Here is a 24,139-nt window from a genome sequence, read left to right as displayed (position 1 = left end):
ATGTCTCTCTTGGCTTCACCCGCCCCTTTCTGCCTCGTCCTCCTCGTCGTCCTCCTCTCACTGCCCCCCTGCCAGCCGGAGTCCCAACGCAGCGAGCCCAGCGGCGACCCCAACCTGCGAGCGGTCTCGCCCTCCATGTTACCCTCCTCCTTCCCGCCTTCCATGTCTTATGGCAACAGCAGCACTTCTGGCAAAAAAGACAAGTGTGAAGAAGTGCCGGTGTGCAGGCCCGGCATCCTGCTGCCCGTCTGGCAGCCAAACCGGCCCGGGCTCGGCGACCAGGTGGCCCGAGCTGTGGTGTACTTCGTGTCGCTCATGTACATGTTCCTGGGAGTGTCCATCATCGCCGACCGCTTCATGGCGTCCATAGAGGTCATCACGTCACAGGTGAGAACGACTGATTGGAGCAATACATATGTGGGGATATATCCATTACCATTCTTCAAGGGGAAAATGCAGCGCTGTCAGGATGAAAGGAAGCATAGCGCCCACAAAGCTTCTGAAATATTGTCATGTTTTTATTCTGTTTTGTGCATAAATCACAATGACTGCTTTTATTTTCAAGGTTAATGAGCTTTGGATGACCGCTGCGGAAGTCATGTCATTGTCAGTGGAGAGTCCATTCATGTTCCTCTCCATCCATTTATCCGCTATAGAAGAACGACCCTCAGCTGTTTCACAGACAGAGACAGAACTGTGTGGGTTTATTTATTGTGTATTTGTTTGGACCAAACGCAGCGGGAATTACTGAGGTGTAGTTTATCATTATGGCTGGTGGAAGCTGGTGTGTGTGTGTGTGTGTGTGTGTGTGTGTGTGTGCGCGCGCGCTGTCCCAGGCGGCCTGTAATGGTTCAGATGTTGAGGTTGCAGTCATAAGTACCGTAGGAAAAGAGAGGAAGAGTCCTTTGAGGTCTGAATGGAGAAGGAGGACGAGGAGACGTGAAGGTCAGCTGGAGCGAGTGAAAAGGATGAGAGACAAAAGCTCCATCCATGATTTTCTATCGGCTGTTTCCAGAAAGCTCCAATGAACCAGCAGCAGACGATCAGAGTGTTCGTGAAGGCAAATAGTGAGCAAAGGAATTAGCGATGTAATGTAGTTCCTCAGACTTAGAGGACAAACTTTGTAGATCTCAGTATTAGTAGAAATGAGTGAAGTAGAAATGTCTACTTCACTCTTGAATTGTCAAAAGACATTATGTGTATGAGATGCAACAGCTTTGATTTCACAAAAAAAACAAAAAAACAAAGCACTTGTTCTTTAATCCTTTAACCATTATTCAAAATGTCCAGCTGAACAACAACAAAGTCGTATTTAACCAAAGTAAGTAAATGAATATATGACCTTATGTATTGATGAACGAAGCACAGCACAAGCTTTGTTCATTTACGTCTTACTTCAGGTAAATTATTTAGATATCGCAGTATTTTAAGACATGAAACAAGATAAAGCTTCACCTCCACTTGACCTGCTTTTGATAACAGCACTCAACAGAGCAAGTTAATGGAAAATAGCTCAACATCGAGGGTGGGGTATAATGAAGAACAGGAGTCGTCCATGGTCAGGGATATTATTTAAAGGCTGCTGTTCAATTACTTTATGATGTTGTTAAATTTCATCACCTGATGATACACTACTCTGAACTGTCATCCAGTGTTAGGTATGATGGTAGAAGTTTGCATATTGTGTAGTTAGTGAACTCACAGCAGCCTGTTTCAGTACAAGTGGGCGTGAAGCACTTGAGATCAAATAATTCTGTTAATACAGAAGAAGCTCTGATGGAAAAAGTCTGCTTTGTTCTGGTTTGTGAGAAACAGTCACATCGCTGGCTTCCTGCCACAGCCTCCTCTTTTCTGCTTATCATTGATTCTGTATGTTAAACAGCTGTTGGACACACCACCTGATCGTTTTGGAAATAGATTTTCACTTACATGCTCAAAGCTAATCAGCTTTACCCTTTCAACTTAAATTTGTTGCTTTTAGAGAATCATTTTTATTCTAATCTCTTCCCTCTGCCGCTCTATCTGTCTCTAATCACTCATTCCATGGACTTCGTCTGTGATTTTTCTTCTGCATTTAGTTTGAAAGTAGGTTCAGGCTGCTGACTGTTAATATGCACGTACTGTATTTCTTAAAATAAAAACCATCAAATAAACAGCATGTCTCAAACAATGGCTGTGGTTGACACACACAAATAAAGGCCAAATACAGGCTGGGAGAAAGAAAGCAAGGAATGGAACTGTGCAAGTCACTGCAAATATTTCACAATTCAAGCCTTTTTAAGAAATGGATGGTTTCAGCCCACTAAAACACTAGAGAGCTTTTAATTTGAAATGGATACAGCAAGTCGGGTTAGTGTTGATAGCACAATGCGACAACAAAAATTTAACGCTGCAAACAGGAGCAGAAAACTTGTACTTAAATATTAAAAAAAGAAAATATACATATCATTCAGAGGTAATTAGAATTAAAGGCCTGTCTCTAATGTAAGCCTGCTTCAAATATATGCCTGGTGTGGTCTGTAGTTTAGTTAAATAAAAGCCCCAGCCACTATTTGAGGAAACTCCTTACATAGTGTTACATGGTTTGCTCTGTGCTCTGTGTGCCACATATAGAGACACAGAAAGAAGAGGGTTTATAGACGATGGCAAAATGCATGAATAATGAGAAATGAAAGAGTGAATGGAGGTAAGAGGGTGTTCATCTATCCTTTTCAAGATCAATGTAAATGAATGTCCCAGTATGTATCCCACAATCCATCACTGTGACAGCCACAGCAACACCTCTCTTGGCAGAGGGTTGATTTGTTGTTTGCTGTTGTTGTTGTAAGTGTGTGTGTGTGGGTGTGTGTGCGTGTGTGTACTGCACTACAGCTATTTGTGTGTCCACATATGTGTTTTATGCTTCATTTGCTCTCGCATTATGAGGATTTAGCAGTCTACAAGTACGGAGGCCCTGAGAGCTCAACACACTGCAACGTACGAAAACACAAACAGAAATAGAAAATTAAGAAAACATCTTCATCAATTTGACAACGCAGGCGAAGCATGTAGTAAACATGGCTGGGACATGGTTCATCCACAGAGTTCATGTGCACTCAGTCAACACAATGTTTGTGTGTGTGTGTTCGGCCCCCAGGAGAAGGAGGTGACCATCACTATGCCCAACGGGGAAACATCGGTGGCGACGGTTCGAATCTGGAACGAAACGGTGTCCAATCTGACGCTCATGGCTCTCGGCTCCAGCGCTCCAGAGATACTGCTGTCTGTTATCGAGGTACACACACACATATCAACAACAACATCCAAATGCAAAATGCTTAAAAGCATTTAAATCTGTATTTTAAATACATGTAATCTCTGTACACACACACACACACACACACATACACACACTCGACCACGTCTTCCTATTCCTAATATTTGACTCCTCCCTCACACCCGTTGCACCTGTCCAGGTGTGTGGTCACGACTTCAAGGCTGGTGAGTTGGGACCGGGAACCATCGTTGGCAGCGCCGCCTTCAACATGTTTGTGATCCTCGGGATCTGCGTGTGGACAATCCCCAACGGCGAGACCCGCAAGATCAAGCACCTCAGGGTGTTCTTCATCACCGCCTTCTGGAGCATCTTCGCCTACATCTGGCTCTACCTCATCCTGTCGGTCATGTCGCCTGGCGTCGTGGAGGTGAGACAGACTTATAAGGAAAGAGGAAGGACAGAATGAAGTTATTGCAATGCCGTATTTGTCCGACACTTTTGTTAATTAAACAATGTTTTGGTAATTTGGTCCCAAATCACCCCTCTTAGGTTGAAGTGAAGTCTGCACCCCGTGTACGAAGGCTGTGTTCAGTTCCAACCTCCACCCGTTTCCACACTGTCTCTGATCTGTCTCTCCGTAAAGGCCAAAGCCAAAAAAACTGTCCTCATAAGAGAAGAAGGAAGAATCATTGTGTGTGTTTCAGGTGTGGGAGGCCTTGGTGACCCTGCTCTACTTCCCCGTGTGTGTCATCCTGGCTTGGATCGCAGACCGCCGCCTGCTCTTCTACAAGTACATGGGCAAGCGTTACCGTGCCGACAAGCGCCACGGCATCGTCGTGGAGACCGAGGGAGACCTGACGCCCAACAAGGGCGGCATGGAGATGATCATAGACGGCAAGTTCCCGCCGCGAGGGGGCGCCGTGGTCCCCGCCGAGAACTGCGGGGGCGGAAATCAGGATGGTCCAGCGGGCGCTTCGGCCAATAACATCGGTGCGGCAGCGGGGGCCGTGGCAACGGGAGCCAGGGGCAACCTGCCCAACTCCAACAGCACGATGGTCAATGTGGAGAGCAGCAAGGAGCTGGACGAGAGCCGCAAAGAGGTGAGAGACGGAGAAGGAGGAGATACAGCAGTGTTTTTCCATGTTTTACCTCCATCACTGCACAAGGAAACGTGCTGCATTCACTTCCTTCCCTCATGGCGTGTTTGGCCTTTTCCTTTTCCGGCACAACATCTCATTTCTTCAGCATCGAATAGTTAACAAGTTAACAGAGAGGCTGAAGTGATTGGGAGAGTTTTTAATTCACACACAGCTGTAGCAGAGCCCATTCAGAGTCACTGTTATCACTGCAGATTGTGCTCTGTAATGATCCTCTAATCTCATTTCCCAAGTTTTTCGTTTGCCAAAAATGCAGTTAACATAGAAAACACAATTTCTGCTCTCGTGATTATAGCGTGATTGAAGTGCATAGTAGTCCCTAATTTCCCTGCAGGAGGCAGCAAAGACTGATAATGAAATGTCAGGGATGTTTCCAGCTGTGACGAATGGCTGAAGTTTAGATTTACTTCTTTACTCAATAGTTAAGTTTGCACAGAAAACACAGAGTGCAGGTTACAGCATCCACATTTACACCCGTTCAAGAAAAAGAGTGGATGCTCTTACTATTGAGGAGAAGACAGAGGGGAGACAAGTTTAAAAGGTAATGACAGGGCAGAGAGATGAACATGTGGGACGTTTGACAGATTGAATGCAGCTAAACATCATAATGAGTGAAGGTATTTCATTCATGAACGCGTCCTCTCGTCTCTGCTGCAGGTGATTCGTATCCTGAAGGAGCTGAAGCAGAAATATCCCGACAAAGAGCTCGACCAGCTGGTGGAGCTGGCCAACTACTACGCACTGCTGCACCAGCAGAAGAGCAGAGCCTTCTACCGCATACAGGTAACACACACACACACACACACACACACACACACGTTACTCATAAGTAGTCCCTGAAGTAAACACGAGTCCAGAACCACAGAAGGACATAAAGCAGTTCAAGGACTTCTTACTCTGACTTGAGAATCAGGTCATGATGAAACAGGACAAAAAGTTCAATCAAAGTTTAAACAATTGTAACAAATGTATTTTTCCTTCACATTAAAAGTCAAGAGATGACACATTACATTTAAGAAAGACGTGAGAGAACATGATAAGAAATGTGATGGAAATGCTTGATTTCTTCTTACCCTCGTCCCGCCCGTCTCCCTCAAGGCGACCCGTATGATGATCGGAGCTGGTAACGTCCTGAAGAAGCACGCCGCCGACCACGCCCGCCGCGCCGCCGTGACCGACGAGGAAGAACCAGAAGACGACGACCTGGAGATATGCAGCCGCATCTCATTTGAAAGTGCCCACAGTCAGTGCATGGAGAACTGTGGCGTTCTGACTCTGGCTGTGGTCTGTCGAGGTAGTGAAATAAATATAAGATAATATTTAGTTCACATGAATGAACGTTAGCAGAGGCTGAAACTGGTGTGCTAATGAAGTAGAAAATCTTCTCTTGAAATGAATGCTCACACTTGAGCTAAATTTTTTATCAGTCTTTGATCTGTTCAAGTTTTATTCCGTGAGTTTTACTTTTTTCTGCGATCCAAAGGCCAGATCTGATTTTTACACACTAGCCTGTTCTTTAATTATTTGATTAAGAGGAGTGCTCAGAACATGGCCAGAGTGGTTGTGTGAAACCGATGCAGCAGAACCAGAGATATGATCTTTTTCAGACCTGTCAGATGTGACGTGACCTTATCAGATTTCACACTACAGCTGCCTCTGAAGCCACAGAAGGCTTTTCTTCCTCCCCAAGACCCCTTTAAGTAAAAGCATCACAACGTAAAAATCATCAGTTACTAGGAAAAGTCATAATCTGACTGACTTTATTGTACTTTCCATAACAAGGTATTCTGAGACTTTTTATATTATGAAGTGATGGATTTTAATTGCAGACACTCATTTAGAGCAGAGATTTATCAGGATGTGAAAATGTGACGGGGTTTTATGTTTTCAGAGCAGAATCTCCTCATAGAACTAAAGATTACAACTTTTTTAATGACACAAAGTTTGAAAAATGATATACTCTGTGTTAATTAGTTCTATTTCTGCTGTTTAGGGGGACTGGGAGAGAACACCTTCTACGTGGACTACAGGACAGAGGACGGTTCAGCCAACGCCGGGTCGGACTACGAGTACAGCGAAGGAACGCTGGTTTTCAAACCTGGAGACACTTGCAAAGAGATCAAGGTGAGTAAAGAGGAGAGGCGGGAACGGAGAAAGCAGCATTTCAACACCGAGCACTGCACCACAAGCCACCTCACCGACAAGACCTGGTCCCAGACTGCTTCGTAATGTCAGGTTTGAGTTAACGCTGCTATCAGGTGAAGTTTTTTGAAGATGAGGTGAAACTTGTGTACGTAGCATAAACAGTGTTAAGCAGGAGATCTGTACGAGGCTGATACACTGAATATAAATGTTCAGCTTCACCAGAACCACCAGAACTACCAGAACTACCAGAACCACCGGAACTACTAGAACCGGTGCAGGAGGAGCTCTGGGTTGACGCCAGTTTTACTTTAATAAGCCGCTGCGTGGCTGTAAAATCTGGAAAGATCTCAGAGCGAGGGAATGGAGGGGCGAAGATGACGGACAGAAAACACGGCTGCTGCTACGTCAGCTCTGCCTGTAGAAAGGCGCAGCTTTGAGTTGTTCTGCAGTGAACGATGGAAAATTCACTCTTGACACACTTTAAAACCTAAAAAATGTAGTTTCATGATGTTCAAACATCATTTATGTTTTATCTTAACTTTTATATTTCTTACTTCAATTTGTCTTATTTTTTTATTTCCATATATTTATCAATATATTTGATTTATCCAGTTCTGCAAATATTCCCTGATTACCTGCTGTGTGTAGAAATACTCCTGATATTACTGCTGCCACCAGTATATCTGCCGCTCCTCCACTGTGTCTTTTTGCTGCAGCTACGTCTGCTGCCGTTGTTGCTGCAGATATAAAATGAGGGTCTAAACAGAAATGAAGGGGGGGGATGGATGAACTCAGTTTAACAGTGAAAAGGCAGACAAATGGGAGAGGGACTATTACATGCAGCAAAGGTAATCAGAGCAGCGATTTTGTGGTTATTTGACACACCTGCAGCCACTTCCTCATGCTGTACCAGCGATTATGTGCAGGATTTAAACAGAACGTCTCCGTGACTATTTTAGACCTCATTTACTAAAACAGCAGAGAGAGAAACTCGCCGTGAGATTTATGTCCAGAATAACTGTCATCACCCTGCTTGTTCGATCACTAAGAGGCCTTCATCACTGCTCCTTCCATACTTCAATGAAGAAGCAGTTCACAGCATAAGAACTAATAGAATCCCATAGCAGTTTAAAAAGCACAGGAAGAAGTAATTGATTACTTTTTACTAATTACATCATTACATGAAAAGAGTAAAGGGCAGCTTCTGTTGCTGCCTTTTCAGTTCAAAACCATCCAGGACTTCAAATGAAAAGAAGGAGGTTTAAGGTTTAAACTTCTTTTCATTGAAACTTTTGTCTCTGGAATCTGAACTCGGGATCAAACAACACAGAACATCACTTTTTAAAAACCGAGAATATTACTTGTTAAAGCGCCCTCGCCCGTGTGAATCGTGTAGGACGACTGCACGAGGTAAAGATGAGCTAAACCAGGTAATCTCTCCTCAGATTGGATGTTTGATGAAAGATGAAAAGACGAGCGAGGGCTGGATGAGAGGCTGAACATAAAAGAAGCGTGGGGAGGGCGGGACATTAGAAAACAGGCAGTGTAAATTGGCCCATCTAGCATGAGTGAATGGATGGAGAAACACTGAGCGAGTACATTACAAAGGTCAGTGTCATTATTTGAACAGCGCACCCGTGGATTTCATCGATCACTGTGCCAGGAATGAGCGGCAGAGAAACCAATTAAACCTGAACGTCTCACTCGTCTGCCAGAGCTCCAGTTTCATCGCTGCGTCCCTCGCAGGCCGTATTCTCTGCTGATGGTGCGGGCGCAGGTCGACACTCTTTGTAATAAAGAGTCATAATTGTTATATCAAAGAGTGGAGACCATCATTCATTCGAGCTGGGATGAATCTAATTTGCGACGCGGTGATGAAATGGAAGTTCGTTTAGTCACAAGATTAAAACAGTGATGGCAATTATTCAGGTCTTGCATGTTTGTGCAAATGCCTGTCGCACTGATTATTCAAATATAGTCAGTGCAGATAAGTTATTATATCAGTTAATAATACTGATATAAACACTGAAGTTTTTTCAGATCTCAGATCAAATCTAACTCCACGTATCGCATATAAACAACTGAAGCTCGACCAACAAGTCTGATTGAGTGCGTGTAATTCCTGAGAGGAAATAAACAACATGGCTGCAGCGTGTGGACGGACGGAATTAGATTAACTGTCTAGAACTGCACGACGGCTGAGTGAGTGAAGGTCTGAGCTGCATCCTCAGCAGGCAGGTTGACCCCATCAGTAACACAGATGAGACAGTCAATTATAAAACTGTCCTGCTCTCTGATAGAGAATGATGAGTTACTGCCGGACCAAACGACGTCCGTTATGCCTGTCGTCTTTCAACAGTCAGCAGAGTCACTAGCTTTTTATACCTTCAGTGCAATATGAATTTTTTGTGAAAGTTCTGGTCTCCAGATCAATTTGGCAGCTAATGTCACAACAGTTAAGACTGTAGTAATCAATTAATCCATAAACTTTCAGAAAATAGCGTAAAAATTCTGATCACATGCACTCTGAGGTGATGAAGAGTCAAAGATCACCATCTAAAAACAAGCAGCAAATGAGCAAAAGTTTGACACTTTTGTTCAATAAATATCTGAAACCATCTGTCAGTCATCAATTATGTTGTTTTTTAATCTACTGTTGATCGTCTCTAATCAATCACCTGACTGTCTCAGCAGTAAACCTGCTTTCAGGTTGGAATGATGCCATTTTTATCTGTTTTATCTGTGGACGGAGGCGTTCGGCCATGTCCACACATCCGTCTGTCTAATTTGATTTCTTCACGTTTGGCACAATTGTTCACTTGGTTGTGGAGGTCTAAGGTCAAAGGTCAAGGTCACTGGTGTGTTCGCTGGTTGGTGATGGACTACAATCACTAGGCTAGTAATGGGCGAGACATGACAGATGAGTAGACAGTAACTTCACAGTTGAAACATTTACTGAGAAGTTTTATAATCGCCTCCTTTGTCTCCTCGTGCTGCATCGCGGCTGAACTCCATCCAGCATATGTTGAAGTCTGGACACGTGACAGGACGTGCTCTGCCTCATTGGATTACAGTGCCAGCAGAATCTGATTTGGCTGCGCCCACCTGTTAGTTAATGTGCAGTGAAATGATCGGATGGCACTAATCTCTAAATGAGTCTTGTAAGCGGAGCCCCTGTTAACGTGACGGCCGAGGGAGGTGATTGGCTGCCGGTCTGCCTGCTCTCAGCACAGCCGCCCAGACGCACAAAAACTACCAGACCAGGTTCATCTGTCTGGCAGCTTTTAGGGAGTTTGTTGTGACAAAGAAAACTTTTGAATATTCAGCTCCTGTAAAATAAATTCCACCTCCAGAGTTTCTCGACTGAAGGGAATCTGTATAATAATCTGTGAATATCATGCAAGCCAAGAAAACATCGAAATGATTGATAATCACAAATCACACTGACACTGAATCCAACTTTGACAAAAAAAAAGAAGAAAATTCTCATGTTTAATTAAGACAAAGCGGAACAATCTGTTCTGTGTTGAGTCTTAAAATGCACATTAAATTGCAGGTATCCATAGCAACGGTGCTGCTAAAGTGACCGACTGATAAAAGTGAAGCTGACTCTGACTGATGAACGCCTGGAGATGATGACCTCCGGTGTCTCTCTCTGCTCTCCAGGTCGGTATAATCGACGACGACATATTCGAAGAGGATGAGCACTTCTTCGTGCGCCTGTTGAATCTGCGCGTCGGCGACGCAGAGGGGATGTTCGAGAGCGACGAGGTGGGCGCCACCCCCAAAGCTCGCCTGGTGGAGCCCCTGGTTGCCACAGTGACCATCCTGGATGACGACCACGCTGGCATCTTCACCTTCAGCGAGCGCATGGTGCGGGTGAGCGAGAGCGTGGGCACCATGGAGGTGACGGTGGTGCGTAACTCAGGCGCCCGTGGCACCGTCATCCTGCCGTACCACACCGAGTCGGGCAGCGCCAAGGCCGGAGACGACTACGAGGACGCCAGAGGAGAGCTGGAGTTCACCAACGACCAGACCACGTGAGTCAAAGTCATTAGTGGTTTTAACATTCAGTTTATCCTAAAAAGTAGACTGAACTGCTCTCTCGTACATTTTAATACGTCCCATCTTCACTTCATGTACCTGCAGCTTCCTTCACACCTTTAGATTTTTAGCCTCTTTTAGCTCATTATTTCGGTCAATCCTGACAATCTCGTCGCTCTCACTGACCCCTGCTGAGTGTGACGATCAGATGGGCAACGTTAGCGATTAACTGGAGAAGAAAGTGGAACGTTTAGCAGCTACAAAGACGGATGTTTTCCTCTGGAGTTGGTGGAGACCAAACCAGAGCTAAAAGGAGAGTTAATGTTAGATCCATCACGTGGACACGAGCATAATCCCAAAACAACTTAATAAAGCACCATTATGTTTGTCCCTAAAAAATCAATGAATGATGGAAAGAAAATAAATAAATATCATTCACTCCTGAAATTAAAACCAACTTTCTGGCCGTGAGCCTGGTCCTCTGGCCCGCAGGTGACTCGCTCTGTTGGAGTTTGCAGCTCTTGCAGATCTCTTCCATGAATGCAAATCTAACGGTTGTTCCTGCCAATGATTCTCAGACTGCGGGTTGAGTGTTTAGTTTTCCATTCCACTAAAATTCAGGGTCTGTATTTTAAGATGATGAGTATTTTGCAGCCCGTTGGCTTCCTGCAGCAAGTAATCAGGCAGCCTGTCGAAAACAAATAATCTCTGACTCCCAGACTGCAGGTTCATACCTGCGAGCCAGGATTACAGCTCTTCAGATTTACAGATTTCTGTGTTGAGTAATTTCTGTTTGGCAGTAGAAATGCCTGAAAAGATGATTTAAAAGACATTTGCATTTATTATTATTGTACAAAACTTATATTTGAATTCGACTGTCTATAAGAATGATATACTGAAAGAGAGAGAGCAGGAGCAGAGGGATGTTTTCGTTCTATCTTTGCCCTCCTTCTTGTTTTCTCATCACCCTTTGCTCCTCTTCCATCCTCATCCTCACTTTTCCTCTCGTTTATTCTCTCCTCTTCACCTCCTCCGGCTCTGTCTTCGGTCTTGCGCCCTTCTGCTTCACCGCTGTGCTCGACAACAATCCTCTCCATTATTCATCAAGGCCGGCCTGAGGCTCGAGTCCTCCGGCTGAATCCTCTCTGAGTCTGAGTGAAGAGCCAGAGTTTGCATGTAAAACCTGGAACCCTGCGTGGACTCGAGATTCATACTGATTTGAGTTTAAACTCTCAAATATATTAGTCGTGTGAGCTTCTTTAGCCACGTTAGCTGAGTGGCTCCAGTGTCTCTCTCAGTCAGTCCACCTCTTCAGGCCAAACTGAAGCATTTCAACAAGTCTTTGAATGATATGACACTGGTGTGTTCTTATGTTTGTGCAGCACATGTGACAAACTCGAGTGGACTGTTGCTTGTGTGATATTGATTCCTGCAGCTCTGAGCTGATGCGAGCCGGCAGCTTTATTGACTGGCAGGGTCCTGAATGAGGTGAGACGTGGCTGGTGATGGCTGACTGGATGATCTCAGTGAGTTTCTGTGATGATGAAAACTTCCTGTTATATTTTTCACAGTCTCAGCACCACCTCCGCTCCGCTCTTCAGGGTCAGTTTATTCCAGTTTGTACCTCTGCTGGTTAATGATGGCCCCGTCACCGTGTCTGGGTGTCACCTGGAACATTTCTGCTCCTGGACTGACACTGCTGTCATCTTTTTCACTTCATCTGCAGCCACAAGCGCTCTCTTTCTGCCTCGTCTGCCCCTTCTGGCCTTCTTCAGCTCCCGTCCGACTACTTTCAGCAGCTTCATTACTGCTGATGCACAGACAAGCCTCCAGATCCAACTTTGGCCGTGAAAATTACAGCGAGTGCACTTCAGCAGTACTTCATGCTCAGAGTACTTTCAGCTCTGTCTTGCCTCCGCCTGTGAGGAGACTCCTTCCTCTCAGACCTCAGGGTTTTTCACACCACAGCATGCTGGGATCTGGACTCCACCCTTCAGTCTCTGGAACCAGGAGCGTTGCATGTTTTCTTGTGGTTAGGAGGTGGAAACTCTCCTCTGCATTGCTCCTCGTCTTCTGTATGCACCCTTTTCCTTCAGACCGTCCTCCTTCATACTCCTCTCTGCCTGATTTTCCTCTGCCATCTGCGAGTTGGTTTCCATAGTGACTCCTCAGTCCGGCGGTCCTCAGAGAGGCTAACAGCTCTCGTAATCATCGCTTCCTCTCCTCTAATACCAAGCCATCACTCCTCATACCTCGGCTGACGTCACATGATATAAAGACATTTTCTTTTCTTTTAATACTGTCGCTCCTTTGCTCCTCAGTTTCAGTGCTGTCGCCCTCAAACGCTTTAATTTATCCAGTGAAACTTTCTGACAATGCTGGCTCTTTTTCAACATCCTGCACATACGTTATACATCAAATATGACAGAAAGCATTGTGCATTATAATGCATTAAAGCATACTGAGCAAACTTCTTTAAAGTTTTTTAATTTGAAGTGACTGTATTTGTTTCAGTATTTGCATTTTTTGTTTTCTTGCTCTTGTCGTTTATTTCTGGCTGAATCTCTTACTTTCTTTTTTCTAACTTTATTTCTGTCTTCGTCTGCTCCGACCTTTGACTGACTCATCGATCCCGTTCCTCTCGCTGCGTCCTGCTTTCTGCTGCTCTGATTTACACAGCGGCCGGTCCTGATCAGAGTCAACAGGAGGGAGACAGCTCTGGTGTGTGTGTGTGTGAGTGTGTGTGCGTGAGTGTGTGTGTGTGTGTGTCGGGGATTGAACAAACGTGTCGATAACCAGGACGACCTGCAGTGAAGACCCTGCAAACGCTACATTACTTATTGATGAAATGCTTTACTTCATTTGAGTCTTTCACTGACAGCGTGTGTGTGTGTGTGTGTGTGTGTGTGTGTAGTCAGACTTTCCAGGTGAGGATAATTGATGATGAAGAATACGAAAAACATGAAAACTTCTTCATCGTGTTGGAGGAGCCACGCTGGCTGAAGAGAGGAATCTCAGGTACGTTTTTTTTTTGACTCAGTTTGAGTTGATGTGATTTTTATTATATTTACTTTATTCTTTTTTATTTGACCTCACACAGCAGGCACAGGGCTGAGTACTGACCCTCAGTGCTTGTTTCATTCAGACTGAACTTCATCTTCAAGAGCTGATATTGATTTGTGGTTTCGTCATTCTTTGATCTGAACGAGTCTCACACATTGTTGCCTCTTTGTTCTGGTCGGGTTCATGTTCACATTGATGAGTTACAACAAACCAAGAGGAGTAAGCATGAAGTCAGCTGGACCAGAGGCTCAGAACGACCTCTCTGCCCCGGCTTAGAATCCATGGAATAAAGACAATAAGCTGAAAGTCCCTCTGCTCGTCAGTTCATCCTTTTCATTGCATTATTTTGGCAGCAGAGATTCTACCTGTGGGGGAAGGGACAGGTGCATGCGGGTGTTTTCAGGTCGTTGCTGTAGATGCAGCTGGAGCTGCAGCAGTGGCTCTGGCACACAGCTCGTTCAGGTGAATGAGGAGGAGCTTTTTGTGCAGTAATTAGCATCAGAGTTCACGTCTTCTCAGTCAAATATAAAAAACTATGAAGCTTTTCTGTTTTTCAGCCCGTGGAGGGTTTTGTTGGGTGAATCTCAGTAGGAACAGTAGGAATGATGCTGTTTAGCATGTTGCTAACAGGTTTGTTGTAGTTCAGATTGAAATTAGCATGAAGCTGCTTCACTGACCCACTTTGCCCGCAGGGATCAATAAGCTTCCGTCTTGTATTAGACAGCCAGTCGCCGCATTGTGATATGAAGAAGGAGCAGCTGTAGGACCGAGGGAAGATTTTTGTTAATGGCGAGAGGCAGGAAGTGATTTGTTTGTTTGTGTTTCACAGGATGAGTGTGAGTGAAAATAGACGAAATTAAGACGAAGTCAGAGTTGTAGTGCAGTGAGTGATGAGCAGCAGCTCTCTGGAAACAGTTTCTGGTACTTTGTTTCATGTGAACGTAAACTTTGATGTATTATTAGGATGAATGTGTGCTTATAATATGTATTTTTTCTCTTACACTCACTGTTTTTTTCTTGTCGTCTCTTCACAGCTCTGCTGCTCAACCAAGGTAAGACCTGATTATTCCTTCTGCATCAAACTGAAAATCAAAGCTTGATTTGATTTGTCAGGAAATCTTGGAAATGATTATTTTCTGTAATGATAAATGAGTTATTTGCTCTATTGAGCTAGAAAGTAGTTTAAAATGCCTGCTACAGTTTCCTAAAGCCAGAGATGATGCCTTCAGGTGTCTGGGTTGGTCTGGTTGCCAACAACATGAACAATGATTCAATCATTAAAACACTTTCCAGTTCATTTTCTGTTCGTCTGTTCATTAAGAACCCAACGATGAAAGCTGCTTAACGTCATCACAAAATCAGCTGCTGATGATATTTAATGTGAAGTATTTGGAAGTTTAATCCACTAATGCAGACAGAGTGATGAGTTCAGCCTGACTCAGCGCTCTGTTTGCTCCGCTGCCTTCCGGCTCATTTTTTAAATGCCCTTTAGTCCACAGCAGCTCAGCCTCCAGCACATCATGCTGTTTGTGCAGGCTTACACGTTAATGTCATGCTGTTTTTACCACAGCCGAGTTCACTAACTCATTCAGAATATTTTTTTAACCTTTTTTATTTTACTGACATAGCTTCAGACACCGTATTAAAATCGTACCCACTGATTTAAAGAGTGACGCCACTCAGAAGAAGTGTGACGGGTCTCAGATTGTCACCTGCTCACCATTTTAACATCATTGATCATCTAAGCTGGGCTACAATCCCCATGATATTCTTGTAGCCTCAGCCATGTCAACACAGGTGTCTGGCATTATGCAATCAAGTGAAGGGATGGCCAGAATCCTTTATCTACAGCCACATTCACTTAGTGTGCATGCCTGAAGAAGGTCACAGCCTGAAAGCTTGCAGTAATAAATTGATGATTGTACAGAGTTGTGAGTGTGCGGTTGCTGTTTTTTGTTTTTTCAAACATCATTGATCATCAAATCTTCAGAAAGATGAATGTTAAAAGGCTGCAGCTGTTTGAAATTCTTATCCAATGTTCATCAGAAAGCGCTCGTTATTGTCAAAGACGATTTTTCCAAATTACTTTCTGATATTTCAGATGTTGCAAAGTTTGACTGTAAAAACGAGATTTATTTTCACTGGAGTGATTTGAGCAGATGCCACAGTTTGTTTGAGCTGCAATCGCTCAGGTTTTCTGCTCAGCCGGGACATTGTTTGCTCTGCGCCCCGCTGTAATGGCCTGGCTCTCATTCCTGGCGTCTCTTTTAGCCTTGCTTCGGGGGAACGACGGGTATTTGTCTGTTTGCATTTGGATCACAGTAGAACTGGCCTCTGTGAGTCTCAGCGCAGCACAATGGAACAGTTTGGGAATAAATGCTCACAAATGAGTCGGCGCTCCTCGCTCTGGCCTTCCTTTGTGTGCCGTCACTGCGTGCTGATGCAGATATATCACCGTTGTTTGTGGCCTTTCTTAGGCAAACAAATGGAGCCTGCAGTGGCTGTGCTTCATCATATCTATGTTATATGTTTTTGGATTTTATACAAAACAGCGAGAGCAGAGGAGAGCCTGCAGGAAGTGTTGAGGCGGGGACGTCTTCGTGTGGCGTTACTGTGTCTTCTGTTGAAAATTAAAGTTGTCAGGTCGAGTTCCTAACTGACGACCCCAAAGATGAGAAGCCGTACGATGACACATAATGGTGCTCACCGTCCCGAAGGCGGTTTCTCCTTCGCCTCCCTCGAGGCGATCTCTGCAGGGGCCGTTCTCTGCTGAAAGCTCAAACATGCTGGAAACACCTCAGAGTGGAGCGACGCCATGTTTGAGTTTGTGCGTCCGACCGTGTGTTTGTGTGCCCACGACAGCTTGAAGTAGTGTCAGTGAACGCTGCAGGCAGGGAAGCCATATGCTGCTTCACCCTTACAGGCTTTTCGTGATTAGGCACAAGCCGCCTATGAAGAGGGCCTGCTCTTCTCACACACACACACACACACACACACACACACACACACACACACAAACACACACTCCTGTATATTCCTGCCCTCTCAGTCCTGAACAGAAGGGATGAATGAGGCCACAGACATGAAACACGCTCAGTGTTAATCCCTCTTCTCTCCAAGTTGCTGGTTGTCTTCTGTCTCTCTTAAACACTGTGCAGAAGCTCAGGAAGACAAACTTTGTGAAAAGTGACCACGTTTATCTGAACATCATTCAAACCAGCTCAGTGCCAAATTTCCAGTTTTCTTGTCATTTTTGTCTTAAGTGGATTACAGACGGTAGAAGAAGGAGTAGCGTTTGGGTCTGAGGCTCGATTCCAGCCGGATCGAGGGAACATGATGTGAGCCTGAGCTGACTGATCGGCAGGAGGCCCCCCCAACAACATGATCAATTATGATCAATGTTTCAGTCATTTATGGAGCAAAAGAGGTCAAACTCTCTGTGGTTGCCGCTTTTCAAACAAAAGCATTTGGGGGGGGGGGGGGGGGGGCTAAAGTGCCCTCTTGGACCCAAAACGCGTGCTAAAGTGCTCTCTTGGACGCCAAAACGCGTGCTAAAGCGCCCTCTTGGTAGCCAAAATGCGTGCTAAAGTGCCCTCTTGGACGCCAAACCGCGTGCAAAAGTGCCCTCTTGGGAGCCAAAACGTGTGCTAAAGTGCCCTCTTGGACACCAAACCGCGTGCTAAAGTGCCCTCTTGGGAGCCAAAACACGTGCTAAAGTGCCCCCTGGGAGCCAAACGCGTGCTAAAGTGCCCTCTTGGATGCCAAAACACGCTCTAAAGTGCCCTCTTGGACGCCAAAACGCGTGTTAAAGTGCCCTCTTGGATGCCAAAACGCGCTCTAAAGTGCCCCCTGGGAGCCAAAACGCGTGCTAAAGTGCCCTCTTCAGTGGCAAGGACACGCTATATGTGCCCTTTTTTTCCTTTCCGCCCCTGCCCTTCAAAACGTCTGTGCACGCCACTGCTTTGGGATAAGGACTGGTGGGGTAGAACATATCATATCACAGGAACCTGTTGGCTTCACCTTTAAGGCACTAGGTACCCCTTTAGTGTCATTTTGTAACGTGCAGGTTGGGTTAGACTTTCAAAATAAGCTTGCTGATAACAATGATAACCACATGGTTAATGCTGTGAAACAATCACACTTTGTTTAGATGTTAGAGGTTGGAGATTATGATGCACATTTTTCTTCAAATCCTAAAAGCCTCCTTTTCACTGTGTGATTTTTGCAGAATACAAAGTGTAATGATGCAGAATACGCCGGCAGGCTACCATAAAGCTACTGCTAAAAGCATCTTTACATCCACGCTGTCCTCTTCACCCTCGGCACGAGCGACTTCACACCTATTTTTAGGTCTTTCAATGCATGGAAGTGGCGCCATAATGGCTAAAGCTTGTTCACGTTTCTTTACCCTGATGATGCGCTGACATCGTAGCTCCACAGTTCACCGTCATACAGAAGATTTTCTGTTTCAGTTTTGCAGCCAAGCGACAAACTTTCCACCCCTGCTCTTCATCCCTCTCTGCAGATCCACCACTCCAATCTTTCTCTTTCTGTCGCTGGGTTGTTTTTCTGCTTCCTCACACACACACACACACACACACACGCATCCATCTGTCATCTTCTCATGTCCCTCTCCCACGCTGTGTGAGAACACACACACTCTCCTGCACACATCACCTCGTGCTGATGCACACAAGCGCTGCGCTACATAAAATGCTGACTCACGATCTATTATTGATGGAGGTAGAACTGGAAATATCTGTGACATGCGTTTCAGTTCCAGTCCACGCTCACTGCTGGTGTCCTTCTTGTTTCCTCCACATCACCCCACCTTCATCCCACAGAGGGGGCGGAGGGCCAGATGAGTGCTGAGGAGGAGGAGGCCCGCAGGATAGCTGAGATGGGGAAGCCGATCCTGGGAGAGCACAGCCGCCTGGAGGTGGTCATCGAGGAGTCGTACGAGTTCAAGGTGCAGCGTTGGTCGAGTCCTTTTCTTTGTGTAACGGCCTCTGCATGAACAGCTGCTCCCAGACCGCAGGTTGGCCGTGGCTGCCAGTAAATGTGTTGATGACTAACCGATGGTAGAAGCTTTAAAGTTTATTACTGAGCCAGATCATTTTTATTGTGATTGAGAATCATAAAAAGAAAAGAACGAGTAAAGAAGATAACAGCTTGTCATTCTTTGAAGCTGTTTTAATAGCAGAGCAGCGGAGCTGTGGGAAAAGACCTGTGAACATCCAAACTGTAAGACTTTATATGCACAACATGTCATTTTCAAGCCTGTCCAAGTAACATTTGAACACTTCTCTCCTAAAACTAAAAACCAGAACAGGAGTGTGGACACTTGTGGTCCTGCAGTGTGGACGGTGACACCTGGGATCCTGATTTTGTGTGCAAAAAGCACTGAGCTGAGCTTTTCTGGACATGTTCTGTAATCCACCTTTACACTCTTTCTCACACCAGTGAACCCGGGTCCTAACCCTCTCAGCTTGCAGGTCTAATGTGGGTTTGAATTATTGAAGATGCAAGAGTCGCCCTCGATACAGCAGCTAGCTCGAGGCATGCAGGATTCAGCCGTCACGGCAGGCACAGAGCGCTGCGATGTCTGCTTTTCAGGTTTCCGTCACGTTCCAGAGGGAGCGGACTGCGAGCGATGCATATATTTGAAATGTACTTTGGGTTCAGGTGTATTTTAAGCAAATAAAAGCAGCTGCCGACACATCTGCTGCCACTCCAAGCAGTAAAAATAGTTCACTGCCATAGCAACAAGTCTGGATTCACATACGGTCCAACACAGAGACGGATGCCACGTTTCTGATACAACTGTTTTAATGTCAGTCTTCAGAAAAGTGGAACGATGGAACAAAATATTTGAAAATGGAAAAGTTCAGCTCAACAGAGGAAGCCAACAAATCGAACAGCCGTCTCTCTCTCAGCCAATTAAAAACCAGCAGCAGCACGGATTGAATTAATTACAGCAGAGGAGAGAGAAGAAGAAGAAGAACCCTAAACAAATATCAACAAAACAGATCAAAATTATCATCCACAACTAAAACTCAATGTTCTCAGCCTCTGTTTGATGGCTGTCAGCTGACCCCTTGTGGATGTTTAATTGGGCCTGTCTGTTATGATTTGCGGTTAGTGAGAATCGACCTGGAGAATAATCCAGTTCAGCGTGATCAGCGTTCAGGAGCAGTGCTCAGGAGATCAATGTGGGTCTCAGGTTGCACTCTCTGCTCATTCTGCATTTTTAGCTGAGCTTGCTGAGATGTATTTATAAAACAAAACAAACCAACGGGAAGTTTTTCTTTTTATTATTGATGAGTAGGTTTAGTTTGCCCAGTTTAGTAACTCCAATACAAATGGAGGTTTATTGTACTGAAATGGCAGAAAATCAAATCCTCTACAAATAAAACAGAGTTCCTCCTGAAGCAGGATGTTCAGGATGCGGGATGCTGTGAGACACATGATTGTAAGGAAACACGCCTGATTCCTCCAACTGAAACCAGACCAAAGGTGTTTGGGTTTGTTGTTGTGCGATGGACAGACGCAGCCCCCCAGCACAGCTCACCTGAGTGACTCACCTGTCACCTGTCCTCCGCTGTAATTGGGCTAATGAAGTGTGTTTCCCTTCTGATTGGCAGAGCACCGTTGACAAGCTCATTAAGAAGACCAACCTGGCGCTGGTGATCGGCACACACTCCTGGAGGGAGCAGTTTGTGGAGGCGGTCACTGTCAGTGCAGGTGAGCTGTGTGTGTGTGTGTGTGTGTGTGTGTGTGTGTGTGTGTGTGTTGTTGCATCCTTTAATGAAGCCACTGCTGTACGTGTGATTAATGTTCGTGATTCACTGTTTTTGTATAGTTTGATTAAGTGAAGTGTTTCATTCAGTATCTCCATCTATAAAATATTCATCCTTCTGTAAACCAGCGGCCCAACTTCCTGATGTGTGTTTAGTTTGTTTTCTTAAGCTGAGCAGACTCAGCATCTCAGTATCACCTGATGTCTAGACCAGTATTGAACCAGGTCTTTGGTAGTACACACAGAAAGTCAGATCTCCCAATTAAGGTGCTAAATGTTTGCCAACATGTTCATTTTAAACAGGCGGAGAGGAACTGTTTTCAAGACGAGAACATGGAGTTAATTAAGATAAATGGTAGTTTGCAGTATCTCTGCTGGCCTCTCTTCAGACATCACAGCCGCCTGCTGTAATACCGTCTCCTGCCTGCGTTAGCTCTCTGGGAAATTTACAGTTAATTATCTGAAGTGTTTTTGGAGGAAACATAAAGATTGTTGGGGCTGTCTGCAGCCCTAAAGGACCACCTACAGACCGCTCAATGGTGAATTAAAGGGACAGTCAGCATTTTCCAGGTAATATTTTAATTTAAAGTTAATGTTCACCTAAAAAATGCTAGAATTGAACATCAGTCAAAGACAAAACAGTCAAGTGCAGAGTTCTTTGTAGTAAGTATGCAAATAAATTCTTATATCATAGATTATCAGGAATCAATCTACATTGTGCATGAAATAATCAATTATGCAACAATCCTATGGTAATCACTGGAGAGAAATAACGTGGAAACACATGAACACAAAGGCAGAGGGCCGTCACCGTCAACCAGCGCTTTTACTCAACCAACAAACATCGGTGGGTGAATTGAAATTCAAGGCTGCCATCTAGTGGAGGTAACGGTTCACTGCAGACAGTCAGCTGTGGAGGACAGAGTGGCTGGACAAGGCAGCGGGGATCACAGGAGGACATGAACCTGGGGAGCTGGCAAAACCAGGTGTGGAGCCCGGGTGTGTGTACTGCAGTAGCTTCTGGATTGGTGGTTGGGTTCCAGGTGTGCAGGTTGGTTGGCAGCAGGAAGGAGCAGAGAGAGAGAGAGACACACACACACACACACACACACACAAGAGAAAGAACAAAGAAGAAACACAACAGAGAGGTTAACAGCAGGAACCCAGAGAGGGGAACAGCTGGAGCGTGACGCCTCCACCCTTTACCACCTGAATTTGCATGAACGTTTCTGAATTAATAATAAAATACAGGCGCAAGCAGCTCAGCAGAAGGAAGCAGCTCAATCAGCCAGAATTAAAGCCACAAGCAGCAACAATAATTTCAGGTTTCACAAAGACGAGCAAAATCACTTCAGCTAGTTTAACTCTGTTCAAAGGCAGATTGAGACCGATCACATGGTCACAAAGCCTGCAGCATTTCAGTCACTGCTCACTCAGCGTTCCACCATCGGATTTAAATGAATGTCAGTCAGGATCGCTCTGAGTTATGAGCTGATATGTGATAGGTCATGCCCACTTGCACCAATCAATATTTCACTTCTGGTTCATGGTATTTGTGGCGCCCCCTGTGGGTCGGGCTCAAAATGCATCAGTTGGCCTGAATATCTGAATGAAGATTTATGATGACTGGACAAATTGTTAACGAGTTATGGCCATTTTCCCGCTAAGCCCCGCCCTTTGCGAAGCTTATTGGTTGATGGCGGCCATGTTTTTCCATCCATCTTCCGCATTTATCATAGAAATGTGTATCTGTGTCCTGTAATGCTGGATACCCACTGTAGCGCTGATGCAGTCAAAATTCAAAATATGCAAGTTAGTAAGGCTCATGAGCTGGCATCATTTTCTCCAAAGTTATTATTATTATTGGGTGTTAATGACAGCGCCACCATCTGGCCGGTTGGGCTCATGTTTACACAGCACAGGATTTAATGTGTGCTGCAGAACATCTGACCATGCCGTGTTTTAACAGTGAAGTTTCTGTCTCCTGCTCATTCTGTTTTCTCCCATCAGGTGACGGCGATGATGACGAGGAGGGCCGCGAGGAGCGGCTTCCATCTTGCTACGACTACGTCATGCATTTCCTCACCGTCTTCTGGAAGGTCCTGTTCGCCTGCGTCCCGCCCACAGAGTACTGGAATGGCTGGGCCTGCTTCTTGGTCTCCATCAGCGTCATCGGCCTCCTCACGGCCATCATCGGAGATTTGGCGTCACACTTCGGCTGCACCGTGGGGCTCCGGGACACCGTGACCGCTGTGGTGTTTGTGGCCCTGGGAACTTCTATTCCAGGTGAGCAGATATCGTCTTTCACCGTGTGAGAGCAGGAAACTGTCCAAAGAGACATGAGCGAGATCAGCGGAACATTTATCACCTGATAATCATAAATCCAATCGATCTGTGAATCCAGATTAAGCATTTAGGAGAATAAATCACAATTAATTCAACATCCATTTAAAAATATCAGTCATTCGTGTTCTGAGAAAGAACACACCAGTGACTCTGACCTACTGGGACCTGTTTGTCAGGATATTCCCAACACATTCACAGAGATCTAAACATTTACATGAGAAAGGAGCTTCTCTGGTGAAGCAGGAGTGTGAGTGTGTATCCTCACCTGAGAGCAGACTGAAGTGGATCTACCTGATCTTCCATGTGCCTCAGTATCTCTTGTTGAACCAGTTTCTCAAAGCTTTTAATGGACGGATTATGAGACAATGGGCCCAGATTGGAAGAGACACATTGTCTCTTTGCAGTTGTTTTGTGTCTTTTTCTGTTAGTTTTGTGTCTTATAGTAGATCCGTTTCCACCCTTCACAGTGCAGCCGCCTCTGACTGTGTGTGAACGTGCATGATTTACTGTCTTCACCTCTTTCCGTCATCTCAGACACCTTTGCCAGCAAAGTGGCCGCCATCCAGGACCAGCATGCTGATGCGTCCGTTGGCAATGTCACCGGTAGCAACGCCGTTAACGTGTTCCTGGGGATCGGCGTGGCGTGGTCGGTGGCCGCCATCTACTGGAGAATCAAAGGAAAGGAGTTCATGGTGGACCCGGGGTCGCTGGCCTTCTCCGTCACTCTCTTCACCATCTTCGCTTTCATCTGCATGGCCGTGCTCCTCTTCAGACGCCGGCCCTCCATCGGCGGAGAGCTCGGCGGCCCCAAGGTGGCCCGCCTCCTGACCAGCCTGCTGTTCCTGGGTCTGTGGTTCCTCTACATCCTCTTCTCCAGCCTGGAGGCTTACTGCCACATCAACGGCTTTTAAGAAGGGAGATGGAGAAAGTTCTAGAAGAATATTGCAACACACATACATATATTTAAACAGTCCATACAGTCAACAGCTCAACATGAAACAGGTGTCAGATTCATCGTTTTAATAGCACCCACTGCAGCCTGGAGGTGTCCTGGTCTTTGATGCAGGGATACTAATATCCTTCAGATACATGTTCGCACACACACACACTTGTACACATGTGTAAACAGATCATAAACAAACATGCACGCACAGTTACAGGCTTGATAAAAGGCGAGAGGAAGTGTTCGTGAGGGGGCGACAAATGTGAATAGAAAAGGTTGCTGCAGCAAAGGCAGCAGGGAGAAGATGGAGGGACGAGGAAGGTGATGTGAAGTTTTAGAGGTGAAAAGAGGGTCAGGTCAGCTGCTGGAGTGCTGCTTCCTTCTGT

The 24,139-nt window shown here is 45.4% G+C and overlaps 1 protein-coding gene across 9 annotated transcripts; it reads left to right on the top strand.

Annotated features, from left to right (window-relative positions):
• slc8a2b (solute carrier family 8 member 2b) lies at positions 1 to 23,721 on the top strand. 9 transcript variants are annotated; one of them, XM_041940146.1, is made up of 16 exons: positions 301 to 387; positions 3,137 to 3,274; positions 3,456 to 3,683; positions 3,961 to 4,176; positions 4,213 to 4,263; positions 4,333 to 4,356; positions 5,071 to 5,196; positions 5,512 to 5,707; positions 6,407 to 6,537; positions 10,225 to 10,598; positions 13,517 to 13,624; positions 16,234 to 16,243; positions 18,521 to 18,634; positions 20,310 to 20,409; positions 22,475 to 22,750; positions 23,345 to 23,721. In XM_041940146.1, the coding sequence occupies exons 1-16, from the start codon at positions 316 to 318 to the stop codon at positions 23,719 to 23,721; spliced, it is 2,541 nt and encodes an 846-aa protein (XP_041796080.1). In that variant the 5' UTR covers positions 301 to 315. The 9 variants fall into 9 exon arrangements, with proteins under 9 accessions (XP_041796074.1, XP_041796075.1, XP_041796080.1 ...); XM_041940145.1 differs by lacking the exons at positions 4,213 to 4,263; positions 16,234 to 16,243 and adding an exon at positions 14,700 to 14,717 and having other exon boundaries at positions 13,517 to 13,620; positions 18,510 to 18,634; XM_041940148.1 differs by lacking the exons at positions 4,213 to 4,263; positions 16,234 to 16,243 and adding an exon at positions 15,937 to 15,958 and having other exon boundaries at positions 18,527 to 18,634.
• The last annotated feature ends 418 nt before the right edge of the window (positions 23,722 to 24,139 follow it).

Source organism: Chelmon rostratus, chromosome 7 (genome assembly GCF_017976325.1).
Source record: "Chelmon rostratus isolate fCheRos1 chromosome 7, fCheRos1.pri, whole genome shotgun sequence".
NCBI classification, from domain to species: domain Eukaryota; kingdom Metazoa; phylum Chordata; class Actinopteri; order Chaetodontiformes; family Chaetodontidae; genus Chelmon; species Chelmon rostratus.
This window is presented reverse-complemented; position numbering and strand designations above follow the sequence as displayed.

Coding starts and splice junctions, on each gene's coding strand:
- slc8a2b (XM_041940140.1), top strand. CDS start 1: ATGTCTCTCTTGGCTTCACCCGCCCCTTTCTGCCTCGTCCTCCTCGTC. Junction 3,684..3,960: donor TGTCGCCTGGCGTCGTGGAG/GTGAGACAGACT, acceptor TGTGTGTTTCAG/GTGTGGGAGGCCTTGGTGAC. Junction 4,357..5,070: donor TGGACGAGAGCCGCAAAGAG/GTGAGAGACGGA, acceptor TCTCTGCTGCAG/GTGATTCGTATCCTGAAGGA.